This window comes from Vanellus vanellus, assembly GCF_965231255.1.
Source record: "Vanellus vanellus genome assembly, chromosome: Z".
In the NCBI taxonomy this organism is placed as follows: Eukaryota; Metazoa; Chordata; class Aves; order Charadriiformes; family Charadriidae; genus Vanellus; species Vanellus vanellus.
Window position 1 is genome coordinate 61,571,001 of NC_138908.1, and position 24,211 is coordinate 61,595,211.

Here is a 24,211-nt window from a genome sequence, read left to right on the forward strand (position 1 = left end):
CAACAATGTTTATGCATGAAAGAATGCAAGGAATGTCACTTATAGAGTAAAAGTTAACCATTGATTTGCCCTTTTAAAATCAATCTGCTGGCAATGCTGCTATTGAACTATTTTTGCTAAGGTCTTTCAACTAATATTGACAAGCAAGCACCAGCTCTGCTGGATGGAGGTTCCAAACTGTTCGTGGGTACTAGTCTAGCTGCAGTGTAGTACAGTAACCTTGCCCACAGGAGAGATCTTAAATAAGCAGTTGAGCAAATATGCTAAGCCACTCACCAAGCTTTACCTCTTTAGGACCAGAAAATGTATGAGCTATGTGTGCCTTCTCAGGAAAATCTCAATTATTGGAATAAAAATTTCTGATCAGAATGAAGGAGCTATCTGATAAAGGTCTCCTGCTAAACACCTCTAATCCAAAAAGAATATTGTCATGTCTGTGTCCTTCCTGGGCTAAGAGGAAAGAGAACAAAAATATCTTAGCAATTTTGCAAATTCTGGATTTACCTACTTTTTTATTAATATCCTTTGACGAAAGACTAAGATCCCAGTAATAACTTGAAGATGTCCATTGACAAAATTTGTTTTGAGAAGACATTTAACTGTTGTTCTTAAGGAGCCTGTTGGTCTTGCTTAGGTAAAGAGATAGTGCTCCTCTGACGAGCAGCAACGGATCTGTCATCCTGTCCTGAGGGGCTCATGGAGAAGACAGTCGGTCTAGAAACATCCTGTTATTATTTTATGTTGGCTAAAAAGGCAGCTGCAGAAAAGACTGATTTTTTGGTATTGGTCACAATCAATGACAAAGGGCGTGGACAAAAACAGCATAGTCACCTAACCAAAATTCAACTCTCTCTGTTGCTAATATGCATTTAACACAATGTGTGTTCTATCAAATGTTTTAAAACGATGTATTATAGGGCAGCAGGAGTGGAAACTACTTGTACAAAACATGAGGGCAAACAGAGGCATTTTGGGGTGCATGAGCCCCTGCAGATGTCAGTACTTTAGATGTTAACATCTGGAGTTCCAAGCACGGAAATACTGATGAGTGACCTCCACATTAATAGGCAGTTTACTAAGCCCAGGCATTTAAGTGGTTTTTTTCAGCTTTCTTTCCTTTCCAACTACCTTCTGCAGGGCAGAGGTGATTCTTTTGGAGGCTGGAATTTTACACAGCAGCAATTAAAGCCCATCAGAGTTGCCGGGGTATTTGTCAATTCTTGTGGCTGATCGAAAAGAGACCCAGGGCAAGGATTGCTAGTATTTTAGCTGCTTCCAGCTACTTTATATGTAATTCCTGCTCCTCTAGTAGGTGTATAAGATGGTAGCAACTGCTAGGTAGATAAAACCCAATTTGGGAATTTCAGTAGGAAAGTAGGTGGAAAAAGAATTACCACTATCAAATAAAATACAAATCTGGTTGGTTCTGTCCAAAACTTGGGAACTACTTTTTCTTCTGACAGTCTGCTCAATGTGTTGGGCACCTTTGCCAAATATCCCACAGGAGGTTTGTCCCTGGAAAGGAAATAATGTACAATATGCTAAAATGCGAATGGTCAAAGTGTTAAATGTTTCAACTTATCTTTCTGTGGGAAAGTACTTCACATTAAAAACATCACTAACATTTTAAAAAATCACCCCAAAATAATTTTTCCCTATCTCATTTTAAGGTATGTAGCTAAACTGTAATGTACCTATTCAAAATTCTTTGGGAAAAAAGAAAGCCCTAAAACATTCCAGTGTTTTTCTGTATACAGGACAGTGACACTTTAAATAAAGCAGTATACTGAAGCAGGAGGGAGAAAAAAAGCAATCAAGCTGGACATCTTTGATTCTATAGATCTCAAATGGACAGTGACTGTTTCATAGTCAGCTTCCTTTACACCTGGCACATCTTGCTTCCAGTGACTAATCCCCTCCAGAACTGCTTATATTCTAGAAATGTTTGGACACTTTGTTTCTGTAAGGGAAGTTATAATTTTTGCAGTATTTAACATGAATGCGGTTCATTACTGATTAAATAGTGGCATTCTTTCTCCTAATCAGTCTTATTTGCCTGTATTTTAATTGTTTTAGCTAGAGGCACCTTGTTTAATAATTATATTAAGCTTCAGTGTGTCTGGTAACACATGACAAAGACACAGTAGGAAATCTGTTCTCCCTAGATACATTTTCAAAGTTATGCATTTAATTTCTATTCACCGAGAAAGGAGAAATTAATCTCTGTACTGTTTGTTTTGTAAATATAGAAGATCAACTATTTTTGGTGTGGTCAATTGTGGTCAGTTATGTAGCTCACAAAACAACATCTTTTTTTTTTGTGTATTGCAGGTAGCATAGTGTACCTTGGGATGATGGTGGGGGCATTCTTCTGGGGAGGCTTGGCAGACAAGGTGGGAAGGAGACAGTCACTCCTGATATGCATGTCTGTCAATGGATTCTTTGCCTTCCTTTCATCATTTGTCCAGGGCTATGGCTTCTTCCTCTTCTGTCGCTTGTTTTCTGGATTTGGGTAAGCTCCTCTGGTTTTGTTCACTTCCACAATTCTGTGTGTTAATAAAACTTTCCTGTTTGCAAAAGCACATTATTTAATGCAGAAATATAGTCTGTGTCACGGGCGAGAGAATTAAACAAGGTAGCTACTACACTCCCAAATAACAACTTGAAGGGGAAGAATAATGATTTTAGGGGAAAGACACAGACTGCAAATTGTGAGATTGAGTTCTGTTCTTGTTTTGCAACAGATTTGCTTTGTGGACTTGATCAACATGCTTATTTTTTTTATGCTTAAGCTTCTCTATACATTGCTTGATCAGTCAGCAAAATAATACCCTCCTCACAGGTGTACTATAAGATTTCAGCAGTATTTGTAAAGTTTCTAATGTCTTTGTGTGCATAATTCCCCTGCAGTCAAGACTGTCAAATTTAAAACAAGGCCCTAGGGTGTGCCAAATGTTATTGCTCTCTCCAAAAGAATGGTGTTTGTGGCCCTGTGTTTGTTTTACTTCTCGTTTAAATAACTTCCCAGTTGTTGGAAAAGTTTAAGATATTGGTAACGGTCAATTCAGTTTATCATTTTAAATTTACGTGAGCAGAGACTGAGATACACAAGTAAATTACTATGAGAAAACCTCTACTTTTGCTGCGCCCTTAGATGATCAAGAGCTCTGTTCTGCAGAGTGGTTAGTCTAGCATTTCTGGTAGTTGCTTGATTCAGATCAAAACTCCCAATTACAATTCCGCTCAGACCACTATTAATCTTTGGGATGCTGAACAGACAGGAGCTGGTGAGAGCACAGTATGCTGCATTGTAAAGCCACGCACATGAAGTCCTCTGCTTGTATAGTTTGTTGGCTGTGGCTTATGTAGCTGTAGTGCACTAACACTGCTGTGTGGTGTTTGCGGTTTTAGAAACCCATTGAACTGGTCTGAAGTAGGGTAGGGCTGGACTCCCATACCAAAGAGAAGGTACCGTAGCACTAATTACTATTAAACTGATCTAGGAAGGGGGATGGAAGGGCAAGGGGAGAGAAGAAGGAGATGTGAGGAGTCCTCTTGCTAGAAGAATCTCCTTAGCCTGTCACCAAACTGTCAGATATGACTTTAAAAGAGATGAAAAGGAAATGGCAACTGTTCTAATTCTTTAAAAAACTTAGAAAAACAAAACAAAAAAAATCCATCCAGCTCCTTTACATGTTTTTCACATCATAGGTCACTGCCAGTTCCAGGTGCGATGTTTTGTCTCTCCATCAATATTGATCATGTTGCCTGACACCTCCACTTTTCCACAATCCTGTCAAAGTCCAGGAGCTTGTATTCCTGCTTAGCCTGCCTAATTCATGAGGGTGGTACTGGACTCTTTGGCCACAGACGTTTGTCTTTTGGCAGCCAGTCTTGTGACACTGTTGGCTTACACCCAGATTGTCCCTCTTGGGGCATATGGCAAAACATATATTCGTGATGCCTCATGCCAAACTTGCCTGCGGGCTCTCCTTCTAACCTGTAGCAGTAGTTTTTGCAGCAAATGGCTCACATTTTCTGTTTTCTTCAAAGGCTGGATTTCTCCCCATAATAACCTCCTTCAGCTGGTGTTAGAGTTGCATCGTAAAAGCCACAAAGTTTCTAGAACTGAACCTATGGTTCATAGCCTCAAGATGAGGGAAAGCTCTTCCTTTTTCTGTTCTCACTGTCTGCCTGTGCTGGTGCAGTTTTTCCACCAGACTTTGCATGTTTCCTCTGCTCGCTCACTCTCAGAGAAGACAGCAAGTGAGTTCTCACTTAAGAGCCATATTCAGGATGGTATTTGTGTCACATTTGCCTCTCCTCTGTTGTTTTGGTTTTTTTTTGATCCCATTTTAGGTACGATCTTATGTTGAAAGCAGCTGTAACAGCAACAGACATACCATATGCCAAGCACGAAGAAAGAAGGTAGAGGCTTGATTGTTCCAGCTGCAGAGGCAGCAAAGTAAAATCTCCTAACCTTTAAACAGCTAGGCACAAATATACCCACTGTTAGAGCACACATCTTGCAGGTCTCTTTTTCCAGATACTTTGCATCGGCTGCTGTGCAAGAAGGCAAACTTTTTTTGGTATCACTCAGTGAAGAACTCCCAGACGTTTGCAGCAGCTTTGAAGCCGTATCTTCTTGCAGTATGGCAGGAAATTTGCTTAAAGGGTTTGAAGTAAATCTTGAACATCTACTGCGTTCTTTACTACATCCCACGTCTTGCTCGAATGAAAGAAAAGTTGTGTCAGTTGAATGGGAATAGAAATTCAGCTTAATTTCTCTTTATAACCTCTCCTCATTTTAGAGGTCCTGACTTTGGACAGTAGATATCAGTCCCCCTTTCTTAGTGAAAGACACTGAATGTATATCTGTGGTACCAAGAGAGGAGGCTTTGTTCCAGTAATTTTGTGTGACTCAAAGATCCCAAATATGAAATAGGAATAAATTTAAGCAAAGAACTGAATTATATGTTTTAAAGGCAAAATATTATTATTACTCATGTTGGAGAAGAGCTTTCTGAAGGGGCAGAGAGTTATCTGGACAATTTCATAAAATTAGAAGTCTAATTTTAAGTATTCAAAAGATAGAAAATCATTTAGGTGTATAGAGTTTAAACCGGTCTTTTATCATCCACATAATATAAAAATTGATTAAGAAGCGTGAAAAATAAAACCAGTATCTGATAGAAAAATTTATATATAAAAAATACTATAAATAGATTCTTCTTAGATTCTCTCACAGTCAAAATGTGTTTATAGAAGTAAACTGATCAGGGAAAAATAATCCCTTCAAATAGGTATTTTTTTGCATCTGACAAGCCTAAAACTAGTAAAAATTTTGCATGGAAAAAAGTTATTTGTAATACAAAACAGTATAAAGAATATTAAGATATTGCTGGGTAAAGGGCATTGAGGGATATGAAAGTCTGAAAGGTGAGCTTAAAATAGTGAAAAGAATAAAGAAATGTTGGACAGTCTGCAAAATCATTTCCTTTTATGGAAAATAATATCCCAACTGTGATTCTTCCATTGATCAATCCAAAATCAAAACTCAAAAGGAAATTGAATCCAAAAGCCTGATAAAGGTCTAGGAGGGCTTTAGACATGGTTTCCCACAAAGTAAAAAGACCTAGACAAGAAACTGTGAGCTGTATTCATCGTTAACCACTGGGGGAATGTGCAAAGATTTACCATCAAAAAGCACATTGTTAGATCTGTCTTTGAAATTGTCAAAGGAAGGTTTCTTTCATACCAGAACATGACTCATAAGTCTGCGGCTAACTTCAGTGGAAATGGAGTTGTTGCCTATTCAACACTGCCACTGTGTAGCATTATTCTCAGCTAGAGAATTTTATCGAACCTCTGTTACAAAAACACTGTATTTATTTAATCTAAGCTATTAGTTTACTATTTTTATACTTTTAGATCATTTTAGATGCAGTTATTTTAAGTACAACAACTCAATTCAGAATAAAGTGCTTAGAAGTGTACTATATATTTGTATTATCCCAGCAAATTTCATTTTGGTTGCTTTGAAATAACCAAAGATGATACCGTTTGGGAAAATGTATCATGCTTATCCAGCTCAAATGTTACATCTAAAAGTAATCAAAGTTTTCATGCAGTAAAAAGCTAGCTGAAATAAATGTCCTGAGATGAACTACAGTTTAGAAATTCTTCAACCTCATATGTTTGCTCCCAGATGAAACCGACTCCTTTTCATGAACAAAATAAAAAGCGCTAAAGAATTTTACAAATCAGAAATTATGCCCAGACAACAGAGATTTCTTTCATTTTGCCAAAATTGACAGTTTGGCCAAATTTCCTCCCCAAACCCACAGAAGTGTTAGGAAATACAGCTTAGACGTGGTTAACTTACGTAACTAAAAGATATTAAGAAGCCTTTTCTCTGCCTGTTGCTCCTTGTAAGAGTCTATCTCTCAATGTACTATCATGTAGTGTTTCTTTTCCAGAAGACTTTAGACTGTACTTCAATAAATGTGAGACTCACCTCCATAGAGCTTTCTTAACCCTTCCTCAGATAATATCTATGCAGCTACCTGCAGTACTCCCTCCACACTACTGGAATCTACCAAAGAGTGCTGTGGTCAATGTAATAACACTAAACTAATTTAGCTCTTTTCTCAAATTCTTCACACTCTTGTAAGGAATGAACAGTTAGCAAAAATCCAAAACTGTGGATGGAGTTTCTTGTAACTAGCAGTTTTGAGGCGATTGCCTGTGTAAATCCACTCGTGCTGACTTTTACCACCACTTTTGCATGTTATGTGTGGTGGCAAGAAAGTCTTAGTGTTGTGTATCCCCTCTCTCTTAACAGCCAAGACAGGAAGGACATGCAAGCAGTCCATATGCATAACAACTGTAAAAATGTTCCAGCAGACATATGGACAATATGGACACAGCAAATGATGGTTGACCTACACAAGCAGTTGCCTTCAGGAACCCCAGATCTAGGCCAAGAGGCTGCTTTTGCAATTGTGTATCAGTAGTATTTAGTATCATGTTGTATTTATCTTTTACCTCCCCATACCCACTCGCTCTACTTCCTGCTCATGAAACACCTTGTGTCCTCTCACCCTCAACGATTGTAATCCTGCTACCTCTAATTCCTCTCCAGCTCCCAGTGGTCTCCTATCCATGGCTATCAGTGTTTTTACACTGTGAGCTAATGAATAGCTCTGCAGGTGACTGTCTTCAAAGCTGAGTGGGTATGCCAAAAGCATAGATACGCTTCCCAGACAAGCCAAGGAAGCAGTTGGCAAGGTCTGAGCTTTCCAAATAGCTTTGATCCAGCTGTTGCAGCTTCAGCTGTGGGTAAAGGTTGACTTATGTAAACCTGGGATAGCTGGGAGAGAAGTGGTCTTTCCTAAGACTGTTAAGTCAAGAGGACAAGTATTCTACTGAAGAAAGGAAGAAGACGACTAGACAAGGGAAATATGTAAATAGGGTAGAGAGCCCACATGATAGAAAACAATCAAAAGAAAAAGTATAGAATCATAGAATCATTTAGGTTGGAAAGGACCTTTGAGATCATCAAGGCCAACCATTAACCTAACACTGCCAAGTCCACCACTAAACCATGTCCATAACCACCACACCTACACATATTTTAAAGACCTCCAGGGATGGTCGCTAAAGTCTAGGTAGACAACATCCACAGCCTTTCCCTCATCCACTAAGCAGGTTACCTTGTCATAAAAGGAGATCAGGTTAATCAAGCAGAACCTGCCTTTCATAGACCTGTGCTGACTGCGCCAAATCACCTGGTTGTCCTGTACATGCCGTGTGCTGGCACTCAAGATGATCTGCTCCATAACCTTCACCAGCACTGAGGTCAAACTGACAGGCCTGTAGTTCCCTGGATTCTCCTCCCAGGCGTTCTTCTAGATTGGTGTCACATTTGCTGACCTCCAGTCAACTGGGACCTCCCCAGTTAGCCAGGACTGCTGATAAATGATGGCAAGTGGCTTGGTGAGCAATTCCACCAGCTCCCTCAATACGCTTGGGTGGATCCCATCCAGCCCCATAGACTTGTGTGTGTCTAAGTGGTGTAGCACATCTCTAACCATTTCCTCTTGGTTGACGGGGGCTTCATTCTGCTTCTCATCCCCGTCTTCCAGCTCAGGCACCAGGGCGCCCAGGGAACAACTGATCTTACTATTAAAGACCGAGGCAAAGAAGGCATTAGATAACTGCCTTTTCCTCAAACTTTTTAGCTATGTTTCCTACCACATCCAATGAAGGATAGGTATTCTTATTTGCCCTCCTTTTGTTGCTAATGTATTTATAGAAACTTTTTTTTTTTTGTCTTATATAGCAGTAGCCAGATTAAGTTCTAGTTGGGCTTTGGCCCTTCTAATTTTCTCCCTGCATAACCTCATGGCATCTTTGTAGTCCTCTTGAGTTGCCTGCCCCATCTTCCAAAGCTCATAAACTCTCCTTTTTTTCCTGAATTCCAGCCAAAGCTCTCTGTTCAGCCAGGACGGTCTTCTTCCCCGCCAGCTCATCTTTTGGCACGTGGGGTTGGGCTGCTCCTGCGCCTTTAAGATTTCCTTCTTGAAGAATGTCCAGCCCTCCTGGACTACTTTGCCTTTCAGGACAGCCTCCCAAGGAACTATGTCAACCAGGCTCCTAAACAGGTCAAAATCTACCTTTGGAAGTCCAGGGCATCGCTTCGTCTGACCTCCCTCCTTACTTCTCCAAGAATCAAAAACTCTATTGATAATTTCATGATCTCTGTGCCCAAGAAGGCCTTCAACTATCACATCCCCTACAAGTCCTTCTCCATTCAAAAACAACAGGTCCAGCCTTCCCTTGCTGGCTCCCTCACCAGCTGTGTCAGGAAGTTTCCTCCCACACACTCCAGGAACCTCTGAAACTGTTTCCTCTCCACTGTATTGTATTTCCAGCAGACACTGGATAAGTTAAAGTCCCCCATGAGAACAGATGCTAGTGATCATTATACTTCTCCCAGCTGCTTATAGAATATTTTTGTGCCTCTTCATCCTGGTTGGATGGTCTATAACAGATTTCCACCATGATATCTGCCTTTCAAGTGAAAACTTGAAAAGAGCAATGAAGAAGAAGAAGAGGAAGAAGAAGAAGAATTAGAAGAAGAAGACGATGATGAAGAAGAAAATCTGCAAAAGAAAGTGTTCATGTTGAGCTCTATCACTTTTTAACATATTGCAAGTAACAAGGTGACAACTTGCAAATGCCATCTTCCACAAACACTATCTTTATTTTTAGTCTGCATATTATCCAAGATTGAAAGAGAGGAAGACAAGGTATTCCAGGAGAACATCATTCTGCCTTGTGCATTTCGTATTCTGCAACATTTCTGGTTTGGTTTTTTGTTTTGGGTTTGGTTTTTTTTTTTTTTTCCTAATTATCTCTATTCCTTGTATGCTTTTGTATTTCAAGCCCCTTTGGCTAGTGAATCTGCAAATAAACCAAGGCTTCTGTCTGAAGCCAGAGGTTCCTGAATGCCTTCCAGTAGTGTTTTCATCCCATCTGTCACACTGTGCAGTTGCCAAAATCTGTTGTGACAAATCACAGCTCTGAAGGTAGATTAGCAGACATTTATCATCTTTGTCTGTTGACAAAGAAAACACAAATGTACCTTAGCTTATTGTTTGTTTCACTGAATCCTACTCTCCTGGGGTGCATCACTGAAATCTCCTTTAGGTTTCCCCATCCCCAGAATTTCACAAAACACACATGAACAGAGAGTGTAGAGAAATAACATTATAAAAGCACAGCTTTTGGTTTGGATGGTTTTCTGGGGTCAGAAACTGAACCTGAAAATTTCCCCTTCTTTTCAGTCCCTCTGAATAACTGTTCCTTTTGAATCTAAAATAACAATTAAAAATGCATAAAAATATTGGCTAAGGAGCCACCCTTCTTTGTGAATAAATAGAAGAAACCGTACAACTCTTTTTTTGAGGTAACAGAACTGAGCAAATATGACCTACCAGCCAAATCACATGCCATATGCACACTGAGTCAAGCTGAACTATGTAGGAGATGGCTTTCACTAGAGACTAAATGCAGCTGCAGGGCATAGGTACCAGATAGTGGAGAATTCTGTGTGTAAGAGCAAAAGCAGACAGAAAGAAGTAGCCCAAACCTAAAAATGAAAACCTCAAAAGGTTTTAAGAACATAATCCTGAAAAAAAAACAGAGTGAGAGGTAAGAGTAAAATAAGAATTTTGGGGGAGAATCTGTACATTCTCTACAACCAGCATAGCATTAAATAACTTGTTCAGTCATTAATTTTTTCTCCAAACAGAAGTAACCCATAAGGGCTCCAAAACTGTCTGATCTTTTGCATCAAAAAGGGTAAGAATATGCTGATTAGTTGGTATTTCCTTCGAATTGAATTACATGTTTCTGAGAAAATACAAAAAAATTCTGCATTCTACTCTTGCTCTGCATACTTCTGACGAGGTTTATTACAGAAGATGAAAAATAACTGAAAAAGATCATGACTGACATTTGTGGTTCTTTTGCCATTCTCTCCACACATGGAGCAATATGTGCAGTAGAAAAAGGCTCCTGCTCTTTATTAAGTGTTGTTCTTGCACATATTCCTACGTACTTAATAAAAAAGACAAGGCTGAAGGAATGCATCCTGTTGTTTCAGGTGCAGACACTGCCCTTTAGCGAGAGAGTTTATTTTATGGTCTTGAACCAAGCTTAACAAATTTTTGCCTCCTGCTGGTATTAGACCAAACCTCATTACAGAATCTGTTATTCTGGCGACAGATATCACTCATGATCATCAATCCAGAGGTTGAGACAACTGTTCTTTAATCTTTTTAAAAAAATTTCAGCCTCTTCACAATTTTCCAGTGGGGGTATAAAAACTTTTATAGTTAATTTGTACATACTCACAATATATTTGCACCTCATAGATACTTTTTGTGACCCTTTGGGAAGTAATGCATGGACTCCTCCCCATGATCTGTGGAAAACAAGTTTATGTCCACTGCTTTGGCTATGATGACTGAAGAAATAACATACATAAATAACAGATAAGACATAAAAACTTCAGTTTGCTTGAATCGTGTATTTAAGAAAGTTAAAATCCATCTCATCTTTTGGAATAAACATTCTTCTCAGGTCAGCATGGTTTTCACAGGCTTTCCATCTGCATGTGCACATGTGTAAAGAATGCAGTTTCATGTATTTCATGTATTTTCTATAAATGAGGATGAGCCCTATAATTTATAAGCACAGTAAGAGCAAACAGTCCACTGTATCAAACCAAATAATTGCCAGAGGCAGACTTAATACTGTATATTGTGGGAAAACAGTGTCTGCATTGCCGTCAAACAAAAGATGAAGTCTCCTTACCTTAAAATCAATGGCAACTCTGCTTTTGATTTTATTTGGAATTCTCTCCTGTGCATTCCACCATCAGTTCCAAATAATGTTGGTGAGATACCGAAGAGGCAGTCTGCTTTCAAACTTGTAATATGAAAATGTTGAGGATCAAAGTCTGTTCCTTCCTTGTAAATACAAGACCGCTCAACTGGAGCCACTGAGTTATTAAGGGCTTATATGACTGTAAGTGAAGGTGGGATCTAGCTTAATATTTTTTTGACTATTGAAAGTGCATTATTCCTTGCAGCTGTTGGGTGATATGAGAGTGACGGAAGAAGTCAGAGTTGCTCTGATCTTCTCTTGCCCAAGACTTTGAGAGGTAGTTTATGCCTCCGATAGCAATGTTCAGCATACCAGACACCACATTAGTTCTATACCAGCAAATGTCTGTGGTACCAAGCACACATTAAAATTTCTGCCAGAGTCAGACAGAAATGCTTTTGCTCCTTAAAAATATTCTCTAGGTCCACACCGTTTTTAAGGAGTTTCCCCATTGTTTTTTGGTGTGATAACAGCTGTAGCTCTTCCTGCTCTCCCTTTCTGCTGTCACTTGCTCCACATTTGGGAAGAATTTTTAGGGAGTGGATGCATGGCTACTGCCACCCTGAGATTGTCCAGCATAAGAGCAAATGAACAGTCTTCTGCAGCAGGATGCTTCTGCTCCATCTCCCTGCTCTCCTCCAATTCAGCTGTTAATTATCCTCTCTAAGATTTTCGTAATAGCTTTTTAGTCATTGTAATAGCTTTGTGACATAGGAAGAGCTTTTTAGATATTGGTATCCTAAAAGCTTCTAGCAGTATCACTCCACACTTACATGAGGCAAGAAGGAAGCATTTAACCAGCTGAGAGTTTTCCATTCACACATTTAAGGTGTGAAAAAGTGCACAACACACTTTACTACACAGTTGCTATGAAACAGAGACCTGCAACTCTAAATAGCAGCTGTTTTCTGTATGATGAAAATATGTGCTTCGTTTCTACTTTAGACAGTAGACAGGTTATTTTCACTGTTTAATCATTATGGACTTTTAAGCTTTTCTTAGCCTGTTCGTGTACTCACTGGAAATATCAGTCCCATCAGATGAAACAGAAAAAATGGGTTTTCAAAGCTGATTTTTTTCTGTTTGTTTGCATATCCTAAATAAACATTTTTGTTTGCTGGCTCCAAAATTCTTCTTACATGTCTAAAAGTTCTATTTGCTAGAAAAGTTGCCCTATTAAATCGGTCAGTACAGACAGTACTGTTTCTGTAATCTTAGACGACTTTTATGACGCAGCATATGAGTCAACCCACCTGGATCAGTTTTTCCTCCATGGTACAGTTGGCTCATGCTGACAGGTAGGAGATGCCTGTTTTGCTGCCTTTGGTCAGGATCTCTGTACAGTTTATGACATTAAGATAGAGTATGTTCTTTCCTCTTGAAGCATCCACCCATTTCCTAACCCATCATCCCTAAAACATTTGTATGACCTACGGATGCATGACTTAATCTACATGTTGGAAACCCTCCACAAGCCCCACTTCATCAGAATTCCAGCCTGGGAGATTTAAGGGAGATTTCAAGAAGATTATATGTTGAGTCTTGAATTTCATAAGCATAAGAACTGTATTTGCCACTTTATAGGGAATGTTTCAAGCACTTTGCAATCGGAAAACTATTAAAGTGTTAAATGTGATTTATTATTATTTGTGCTATATAGCACAGATGGTTTCAGGCTATATTTACTACCATAGTAACTGCATTATAAAATAAAGAGAAGATTCTGTACTTCATGAGAAAACATATGAAACAAAGAAAACAATAATTTTAGGAGAACAGACTGGATAATAGAACAGGAAAATTACCAAATATATATTTACTTACCGATCTCTGTGCTTTTCATAATGAACAGAAGCAATCAGAGAAAAAAGCACCAACTCAACAAAAATTTTTCTCTTTAGGCAGGGTGTTATTGCATGAGTGATACTGTCCGACATGCCATGAGCAGTCTATTAATTTAGATCTTGAAAGGGGGCACCTATAATTCCTGATCATCACTTTCCAGCATAGGCAGAAAAGAGGAAGACCTCGATTGTGGTTCTGCTAGTGAATTTTAAATACTAGAAAAAGAATTCTAATTAGATCCATGAGTACTGTATTTCAGCAATATTGTGGGAGCACAATTCAAAGCTGTGTCTGAGCCCCGGAGGTAAGAAATCATAGCTGTAACCCACTTTTGCTTTGGGAACGGGAGAGCCCTCAGTCCATAGCACTGTTGTGGCAGCAGGGCTTCCCCATCACAGCAAAATGGGCTATCTTTCCACCCTTGGCCATGCCCCTTCCACCATTCCTCACCCCTGGCTTCCAGGAGAACCTCTGAGGACAATGTGCCCTGTTGCCTGTGATAGGACAGTTCACCAGTGACGGCTTTTAACGTTTTCACTTATGAGAAGAAATGAGATACAGCCCTTGTCAGCTGTATATCTAACAAGAATTCATGGAGGTATAAACCTTTGCAGAACTGGAAGAGGTTTCCTCAACTATGGGAAACAATCATTGTAAAGCTGAGTCAACTGGTGGTACTTCATGAAGAGCTGTCCAGAGACAGTGACAAAACGGCAGACCCCTAAACAAGTATAACAGCTCAATCCAGTATTTCATCGCTGTCCCTGAAGAGGTCATAAAATAAACTGTATTGCTATGGCACTGAATTTTCTTAAGAGTTAAATATCATTTTTGTATTCATGGTTTCCTTTTTAATATTTGTTTTAATCTCTTTTAAACTTCCTTCTTTTTGATCCTGGTTTGGCAGCTCCCAGATGACAGCATAAATATGCATTTATACTTAACATTCAGTTAAAAATTAAAACCATGCAAGATACTGCTTTAAAGTATGTAATCTGGTATGTGAGAATATCTCTTCAAGCTTCACAGGTATTTTCTTCAGCAGTAAAAATAAAATCCACAAGGACTTGTCCTGTTGTGGAACATTTGACATCTTCCATCGGTAGTGAAGAGGTAAAGACAGTAAAAGATGGTCAGGAAGGTGGTACTGAGAATGATACATCATTTGAGTTACTCTGATTTTTGCAAAACCAAGTTGAACCCTTTTGTTTTGTGTCCAACTAACCTTCAGAGAGTGTTCATTTTTACCATGTGAAAAAAATCAATATTATGTGAATGCATCGCCTTTTCATATAAAAATCAGTAAAAGAACAGCATGGGCTTACCATGTAGTGCAACTCAATGGAACATCTTTTTAAATATGCATGAAATAAAATATATTTGTAATGTAGTTGGCATTTAGTCATTTCTTCATTACCTAAAGCATGGGAGGCAAGACTTAGAGAAATACCTATTATTTTTTTGGAAAATGGCTAATACTTTCAGTTAAAAGGAAAGTATTTTGACACTCATCAATAGACTGTCATGATTTCACGATTTTTGTAATGGTGAAAGTCAACTCTTTGTGCTGGTTTCTATTCCAGTGGCTGGCACATTGACAATTCCCTTGAAACACTGAATGCAATGAATTGTACACAGAATTTTCAATGAAATATTTGACAAAAATTGTGTCCAAAGCTGTGAAAGTTTCCTCAAGAGTTCCCCAATACATGGTACCATTTGAGAAAAAAAGACTCTTGCCAGAAAAACTGCTTGTAGTTTGCGTTTTCAATGACTAACTTTGAGCTTCTTCAAACTTCAACTAGCTGTCACTCTCTCGCTTAATCCATGATCTGTATCTCCTTTTAGGATTGGTGGAGCAGTGCCGACAGTCTTCTCCTATTTTTCGGAAGTGCTTGCTCGGGAGAAACGAGGTGAACACCTGAGTTGGCTCTGTATGTTTTGGATGATTGGTGGCATCTATGCTTCTGCAATGGCTTGGGCCATAATTCCCCATTATGGTAAGAAAACTATCTCTTTGTGATTTGTAGCTCTTCTACTATGAATGTAAAGCCCTGAAGTACAGTCAAAAGGCAGGATTTCATGTCTGTTCTCAAAACACTAACCCTGCTGTTAAGAAACAAATGGATTCCTTTTGGTGGGAATAATGAGAATAGCTTGTACCCTAAATAACAAACAATATATCAAAGGGTGCAAAAATTAACCAATACCCATGTTTAGTCAGATTCTTTAAATTACTGAAAAACCGAACACATGAAAATATAACTGATGCTGTTGTTGAATCTGGAGAAAACTGGTGAAATGGGGATTTACATCAGAGAAAATAAATTTTAAAATACTGAATGTCAAATTTGTGCTTATTTTGTTTGACACAGAGATAAAATGTCAATTATACCTTCTTGAGAAAGAAGAGTAAGGACCATCGTAATGTTTGCAGTGCTAGTTCTGAGTATAAAGCCGTGCTGAACATTTCATTCTTAGTAGATCTTTTTAGAGCTGTATAAATAGAAAAATTGAACAGAGTGCACTTAAATGTTCTAAGGGTGAATGGGGCAAATAAGACAGAAAGCTTGCAATGGCTGAAGTTATACACACATGCAATATAAGCCACTCTGTGAAAAAGCTCTTTGCTGCTCTGACATGTTTAAACACTATGTGGAGGTACAGATTCAATTCATAGTCTCGTGGGCTTGCCCTTTAGAAGAGTTAAGTGCTGATGGGTCTCCAGGGTTGCTGACACTGCTCAGGGGTTCTTAAAAATCAGCCTCTGCAAGCATTTCTCCCTGGCACTCTTCAAGGCAAGTAAAGCAGTGTTGTGAGTTAGCTGGCATCCAAAGCAGCCTTCTTTAGCCAAGCAATGAGGTTTATTGCGGTGGGGTTGTGAAAGAGAGAACAGCTTCGTAAGGTTCACCCAAAGTGATTGGAACATTTAGCAAGCACTAATGTCCAGAAATAAATTATAATCATGCAGACTAATCAAATATCTAGACTGTTGCATTAAAATTAATTTTAGAGTCCAGTACACGCAAGCTGAATCTATGTCTCCAACCTTGCCTTTTGGCTTTGAATTGCTGGAATCAAAGAGAGGAATTTTTGCTGACGAGGCACAATGTGGATAATTTCTTTTTTCCAATTAGTAAATTGCTCTGGATGCCAAGTACTTTTTGCTTTCCTATGGATTTTTATTTTCTTTATCTTTCAGTGGAATAGGCAAACATTATGATGGACTGATTTACATAGGTTGTCTAATTTCGTTGTAGATTTTATAAATAACTCAATAACCTTTACTGAGGTGCTTTTAAAATGTCACATGGCAGTATATCTCTTCTTTCTTTAGCAGTGGAAGAATATCAACAACAAAAAGCCATACTGCCTGATTTTTTGTGTTTGTGTGTATCCTTCTGCAAAAATATTTATTAAATCAGTTAAGACAAAAGGATATAAAAACCAATTTTAAAAGACAGTATTCTTCAGTGTTAGCCATATAAATCACTCTCCTCGCAGTGTATTAAGGAAAGTCATAGTAGTCAAAAAGAGGGCTAAAAAGCAAGCTATAAACAACAGAAACAATCTTTTCTCATAAGAAAAGAAGTGGGTTTACATTTTGGCAAAATTAAACAGAATGTATTTACAGGTTTTGATGAGGTCTTAAAATGGTCTTCACTTTAAATCAGACTTTTTTGTTATGTTGTGAATTTTAAAACCTGTGTCTTAGTTCCTGGTACAAAAGTGGAATAACCCCAGCTCAGGACCAAGGGCAAAGTGCTTTGTTGTCACGATGCTGTGCTGAAATCTCAGGCATTGCCAATGGCTGCCAGGGCAAACCCTGTTCCAGCCCTCGGGAGGGCGCGATCACACATTGCTGTACCCTCCTGGAAACGCTCCAGGTCAGGCAAATACCAGCGCAGATCTCCGCACCATTTGTATCATGTGCGTTCAGGAGGAGGCCCTTGTAGTGGCATTTTCTCTTTTACAATTTCTACATGGTTTCCATGGAATTATTTTGCCGGAATTAAGCACAGGTACAGATTTTTCTCCAAGTCACTTCCAGTCCTTCTCATCATCCACATCTCCACTGACTCGGAAGCAAAACACAATTACAAACAAAGCAGCCCACCCACTTCTAAGCCTCATTTATATAGCCATAGGAATTTCTGAGCTCTCTGTTTCTCACATGAGGAGCAAACAGAGCTGATTTTTCCCAGCTGAACTCAGAAGTTGCTCACCGGCAGTGAATGAAGTTGCATCTGTTGAAAAGCAATAAACTGGTATTGAACATTGTGGAATTATTCTTCAATTAACAAAAAAATACTAGGCCAACAGAGTAGAATGATTTTGTGGATTTTTTTCCCTCCTTCTTCTACAAATGTGTTCCTTTCATTTGTACTGCCTCTTATATAAGCCACTTTAAAAAGTCCTAGATTCACAGCCAGTATACATTATCTAGCCCAAGGCAGCCAGTGAAGTTATCTATACAAGTTTACCAGTTGAACATTTAGCTCTATCTTTCTGTGAGAAAACAAAGATTACGTTCTCTATATGTAACAGTTTATCTCTGTTTCTCTTTGAGCAGCGCAAGAGTGTCTGAAACCTGAGTAATGCTCTGAAACACAAAATAAAGGGAAGCTAACAGTTGCCTTGGCACCAGCATGTTGTTAAGAGAGGAATCAGTGTGATGTAGTGCTGCAGAGACCACATACGGAAAGGCTAATATTATCTGGAAGACAAGTATCTCTGTCTCAGGCCTTCTTCAATTCTATAGCTGTTGGCTTTTTTTAAAAAATTGAAAACAGACACAGACCTGTTCAGGGTCTCTGAAACAAGACTTCAGGTCATGGAGAAGCTAGCAGAAGAAACATCTGCACAGAAATGCTTCTAATTGCTGCCAATTATCAAAGTCCCAGATTAGTCTGCTACAAAGAAATTGCTTTACGCACTACTTAGATCAGGCTGGATAGGAAGGACAATCGCCATTTTATAAATCATTTTGCAAGTGCAACTTTAAATTTAGCATCATGTTTCAAGTTAGTTCAAAAACTGTCAAATGCATTGAATGCATATTACAATATTCTTTAAAAGATTCATTTTTCAAATAACAAGAGTCTTTAGAGTGATAAATTGCATTTCAGTTTAAAATCCAGATAGTGGTATATTAGTATTTTGTTACACCAACTTTATATGTTAGTCTGATGATAGGAATCAAAGAGAACTATGCAAGTTTTTCTAGCCATTTTATGCTTTAAGAAAAAAACCCCAAAGTTATAAAATTATCAGCTCCACGAAAAAAATATGTTGCCTACTATACACATGTATTATCTTAAAAATCAGTCTCGATTTTTATTGTACTGTATCGCCAAACTAAAAATCAGGAGAAGCTGGATAAGGATTTCAGTTTATTCAACTTATCTGTTTTCGTATTCCGTGTAGTTGTATGCTTTGCATATGTGATATACACAAGGCTTTTCTGGCTTCATAAACTACAGAAAATACTTTCAAAATTAAAAAAAAAAAAAAAATCCCTAGAGTATTTTGCTTAGTGACAAACATATGTTGACCTACTTGATTTGTAAATCTTACTCTGGAACAAGAACAGGAATACATGGCCGAAAAGAAATTGGATTGCAAGATAGAGATCGGGATTCCCATTCAGGGAACACAAATTTGGAGGAGAAAGAAGTGGAATAAGAAATCTAAGGAAAAAGCATTCATTTTCAGAATTGAAGATTTCTTGCCTAGCTGTAATGTGTCTCTCTAGGTGTAGGTAGGAAAGTATTAACTTGTTTGCTATTATATCAGATTTTTCCATTGCATCTGCAAACAACTGGTATTTTGTCCTGTGACTGAAAGAGGGCAAGTTATAAACGATATTTCTACTCCAGTCATCAGAATTTTACTAAAGAAAGCCATTCTTTTCTGAGTATTTTTTTTTTAAAGAGAATTACTTTTTTCCAGTAACTTAAAAATGCAGATATAAAAGTGTCCAAACGATGGACTCACACTTGACTTGCAAAACACTGTATTTAAAAGATTAATGTTAACTTCTGTTTTTAAAGTGTTTAATTATGTCTCCTACTGTAAGTCTTGTATTCTTTTCCTGGTTTGTAAAATATATTTGCTCCTACTTTTCTCTGAAGATCTTTGCCTTTTAGTTTTCTCCTGCCAATATCCTGAAATGACTTTAAATGGCAGAAACTGGGATTTAGTTTAGATAGTAAAGAAGTTGTTTTAAATACAGATGAATAAAGTACTAACACAAACTGCTAAATGCAGTTATAGAATCTCCATCACTGGAGGTTTTAAAGGGCGTATCAACCCACAGCCTGTCCTCAATTACTTAGGACCACGCTAAATTCACCAAACCTACTACTGGAGACCTATTGCCCATTCCTAATTCTATTTTCCATAAGTAGATAAGTCTTTTCATAGACACAGAACTCCATAAATGGCTTCTATTTCTAACCGAGTGTAATTTTGGTTAGAGTGGACCAATCTATTTCTCTTTTGAATACGTGGCTTGCAAAATGGCCTGAAAAACATTTTTCAGTTTGTAACAGAAGAATGTTGAGGTGAAACAGATCAATTCACCTAAAGAAATTAACTTTAGTGGCAATCAAAAAGATCTTTTTATTGCCTTTTTGGTAGGTGGCTTGAGAGTAGTTTCTGTAGTATTCTCTATTGTCATGTTTGCTTTGTTCTTGTGTCATCCAGTTGAAGGTAAAAAAGGTAAACATATCTTCGAAAGTGCAATAAAATCCCTTTCTGCATGAGACCATTATGAACTGTACTGTGGTGAAATAGGCAAGAAGGTAAGCAGAGCTGCGTGCAGCAGCTATGCAGATGAGGAGATGGAGAGCTACTGGCTCACTGGGCAACTCAGACCACGTACAGAACCAGGCAGTGTTAATGGAGGAGTTAATGTCTCAGCATGCAGCAGACTAAACTGAGAACGCAGTGGATTAAAACTGTTCAGTGGTGATGAAATCAGAAAAAAAATTTAACTCCCTTATTCTATCTTTTTTTGTTGGGTTAAAGGGCAGTGGCACTTGGCAGCAGCAGTACTGGGATAAAAAATCCTCTGCCAGTGCTATGTATTATCAGTGGGATTAGGGGATGTGGCAAGTACTTGAATAGCAATCAAGGCAGAAGGATCTTAGGAGCCATCCATCTTCCAGCGCTTCAGATGAGCAGAACTGGGTCCTTCTGAGTGGTGGGAGGTGCAAATGTGGACGTACAGAGATTTCAGCCTCGCATGCTGGTCTCCTCCCACTACAAGGAGGCAAGGGTTTATTGCAACATGAATGTTGTGAAACAATGGTTCCCGAGTACGTAAATGTTACATGGTAGATGTTTTAGGAACATGTAAGGAAAAAGTGGGGATTTTTCAGTTTGTCAGCATTTATTTTTGTAGAATTTAAAAGGTTAATGAATAGCTTTGATACTAAGATGAAGGACTAGAAGCCAGATTTTTTGCTAGCAGCTCATATAGGCTACATTTTTTTTCAATAGTAACCCACGAACTTGGCTATCTCAAGGTCTAGGTCAGGATAAGTACAGAAAATTCTTGACTACTTTGAACAATTAGGGCGTTAACCTCGTTATTACTTGTCTGTAAAAAAAACCACTATTCATTACTTTGTTTAGATTGTAGAAATTAATATTTGTAAAGCATCTTTAAACACAATTTTTCTGCTCAAATCTATAAGTGTCAAAGTGTCAAAATTGATGGTGGTACTGTAAATAAGTGGCTGTTACTTTTACAGATATCACTACATTTCAAATATTTCTTGTAGTGCTTCTAAATGCTGAAATGTGTGTTAAAGGTGGGTCTGAGCATCAGAGGAACAGCTTGATTTCGTTCACGTCTGTTTCATCAGCTGCTCCCAGCATTTCCTCAGAAGCGAGGTGACCAGCAGCTTATAAAAGTATTATAAATCATGGTTTCATCTTAGGAAAATGATCATCAATTTCTTTCTTCCACCCTTTCTTTGCTGTAGTCCCCAGAGGGGAATTTGACTCTCTCTGATGCAGTGCAGCCATCCAATCAAAAGACCAGGATGTGCTTACATGATTTATAATAAAAAGAGCCACACTTGACTGATTTCATATTGCTGCATCACTGCGGTGACTGTGCCCAAAACAACCAGGCAAAGAAACTATACCCAGTCGTCATAAATACAAAGATGATTTACTGCAGTTCCTTACACGTCAACACCTGATTAATGTGAACTGGAAACAGAAAAAACAGTTACGTGACGGCTGCTTGGTTTCCGTGTTCGAAGTTGGAACATGCTGAAATACAATGATTTAGACATGCAAGAGGTGCATCAGTGATGTCTTCTTTAATCTTGCAGAATGCCAATAAGAGAAAAGCATGATTAGCTGCAAAAGGAAAAGAAATAAACTGCTTACTGATGATAAGTCAAAGAGTAATGAGCTGAATTTTCTGTCAAGGGGAGGTAGTATAGATAAAGAAAAATATTTTCTAAAGGTGTGTTAGTTAAGCATGTGAATAAAACTGCTATGGAAGCACTGAAATCTCAGTCACCTTAAGTCTCCAAGATCTAATTTTGAGAATATTGTAGGGGTCGTCATTGATTCTGATTTGGAGCAAGTGGATGCACTGGATACTCCTCAACAGTCCCATCCACCCCTGTTCTCAGGGAACTATTAAACAGATACTGTTGCTCCTGAGCACGCTGGGGAAGGCCAGAAAAGAGCAAATGAAAGCAACAAAGACAAAAGGAGGAGAGAACTTCAGAAATTAAAATAAAAAAAAACTCAACAAAATAAAAGGAGCAACATCGGACAGTTCCAGCACATGTAGGAAAAAGCCTGTCTATCAATTACTTAGGACCACGCTAAATTCACCAAACCTACTACTGGAGACCTATTGCCCATTCCTAATTCTATTTTCCATAAGTAGATAAGTCTTTTCATAGACACAGAACTCCATAAATGGCTTCTATTTCTAACCGAGTGTAATTTTGGTTAGAGTGGACCAATCTATTTCTCTTTTGAATACGTGGGAAGTAGCTCAGAGGAGAAGGATCTGGGGGTTGTGGTAGACAGTAAATTATCCATGGCCCAACAATGTGCCCTATAAAAACAGAGCACTGGCACAGGCTGCCCAGGGAGGTTGTGAAGTCCCCTTCTCTGGAGATTTTCAAGACCCGCCTGGATGCAGTCCTGAGTAATGTGCTCTGGGCAATCCTGCTTTGGCAGGGGAGTTGGACTAGATGATCTCTAGAGGTCCCTTCCAACTCTGAATCTGTGATTCTGTGATTCTGTGAAACTATTCTAGCTGTTAGCTCCAAAAGGAAGACAGAAGGTTTCTCTGCTGAATAACCCTGCACTGGTAGAAAGAGAAATACAAAAGTCCATCCTTCTCTAATCTTGAAAATTCTGTACTCTCAATTTAAAAACCATTATCTTTCTTATTTTTCTCAAACCTGTCCTTAATAGTCTGCCTCTTCACAGTGATTCAGAACAAACCCAAGGATGGCAGAAGCTGTTTTGGAAAAAGCTCAGCCCAAGGCTCCATTTTCTATTACACAGTAGCGTCTGTTCTCTGCAGAAGATGTCTGAATTTTGTTAGTCCAGCACAAAGAGAGATGCCAAAGAAGATAGCCTGGGGAAGATCTGCATGTGTCTTTTCTCAGCTGCAAAAAGCCCATGAATGCACTAATAAATCTGCAGAATTTTAAATCAATATATTCTTTCTTTTTTTAAAAAAAGAGACAACTTGGAGGAAACATTTGATCCAAACTTTAAAACCAAGAGCAGGTCTTCAACTTTGCCTTCTCCATAAGATAGCCATTCTGATACATCTTCTGTCTTCAGAATACATGAATCTGTGGATACCTTAACAAAGTTGGAGCTTTTTTAAGTTTGAATCTGATTTTGCTGTGTGATGCTCAACACATGGAATAGATCAGACATAAAGGCATCTACTACATAATGCAGCAGCTGTTGATCTGTTTTCTATTCCACTAAGAAGCAAAATGATCCCCAATGTGCTGTGCTTCCCCCCATACTTAGTGCACTTCCATTAATTTGGTATTCTGCAGGCTGAAGCTATATCTATACTTTTTAAATCCAAGTTAATTAAAGTGGGTACGAGTCAGTTTTAATGTTAACTTATCAACTCCTACTCATGAATTGTTCTTCATTTGAAATAATCCTATGAAATTAGATTATACTGAATGTGTATGCTTTAAAAAAATCTTCATCTTTAGGAACAACAAGAATGACAGAACAGAGCAGAATTTAGAACAGCTGCTTATGCAAATCCATCTAGGAAAGCAAAACAAATCACTTTGTTTATCAGTTTGCTAGTTTCTGTGCCCTAATGCAGGGTTTGATATGGTCATTTAAATGTTTATATTTGCAAGTGTTAGAAGCTTAAGTAGCTTTTAGCACATCTACTTAATGAGCACTAAAGATGCTCATTAGTGAGCTTCAAATATAACCTTCTTCTGGGCTCTTTAGGTTGACTGGGGAAGAGAAAGCTTGTTTATTGAGAGGTTCAGTAAAAAACTAGCAAATTGTTTTGTGAGCAGAGAAGTTATGAGGCCCAGATTCTTAGGGGTTTCTGTCAATGTCTCCGTGATCCTGGCTAACCTCTTTCTCTCCTCTCTTCCCCTATATCCCTTACAAGGCACCACAGCAGTGCTTCAAGTTCCCCCCTGCTTTTTCCAGATCCCTTCCTGCTATAGTCCCTAGAGTTACCCTTTCTTGTCCCCAGCACTGTGCAATAAGAACCGCTCATCTTCCCACACCCTCACCATGCTCCCTCACCGTGCTCCCTGACATGGTACAGCCCTGCTCTGGCCTAGCTGCTGTCAGTGAGGAGGCAACAGATTTTGGCTTGAGTCAGACCAGTGCCAGAGCCAATAGATGGCGTGGCCAT

The 24,211-nt window shown here is 38.6% G+C and overlaps 1 protein-coding gene across 1 annotated transcript in view; it reads left to right on the forward strand.

The window, feature by feature from the left end:
* SV2C (synaptic vesicle glycoprotein 2C) overlaps positions 1-24,211 on the forward strand; it is a gene marked incomplete at both ends in the record, with an annotated part of 83,771 nt that overhangs the window by 21,130 nt on the left and 38,430 nt on the right. The window contains 2 exons of the mRNA XM_082497853.1: positions 2,336-2,512; positions 15,151-15,302. Coding sequence (XP_082353979.1) covers positions 2,336-2,512; positions 15,151-15,302 — 329 coding nt within the window. The remainder of the gene's footprint in view (positions 1-2,335; positions 2,513-15,150; positions 15,303-24,211) is intronic.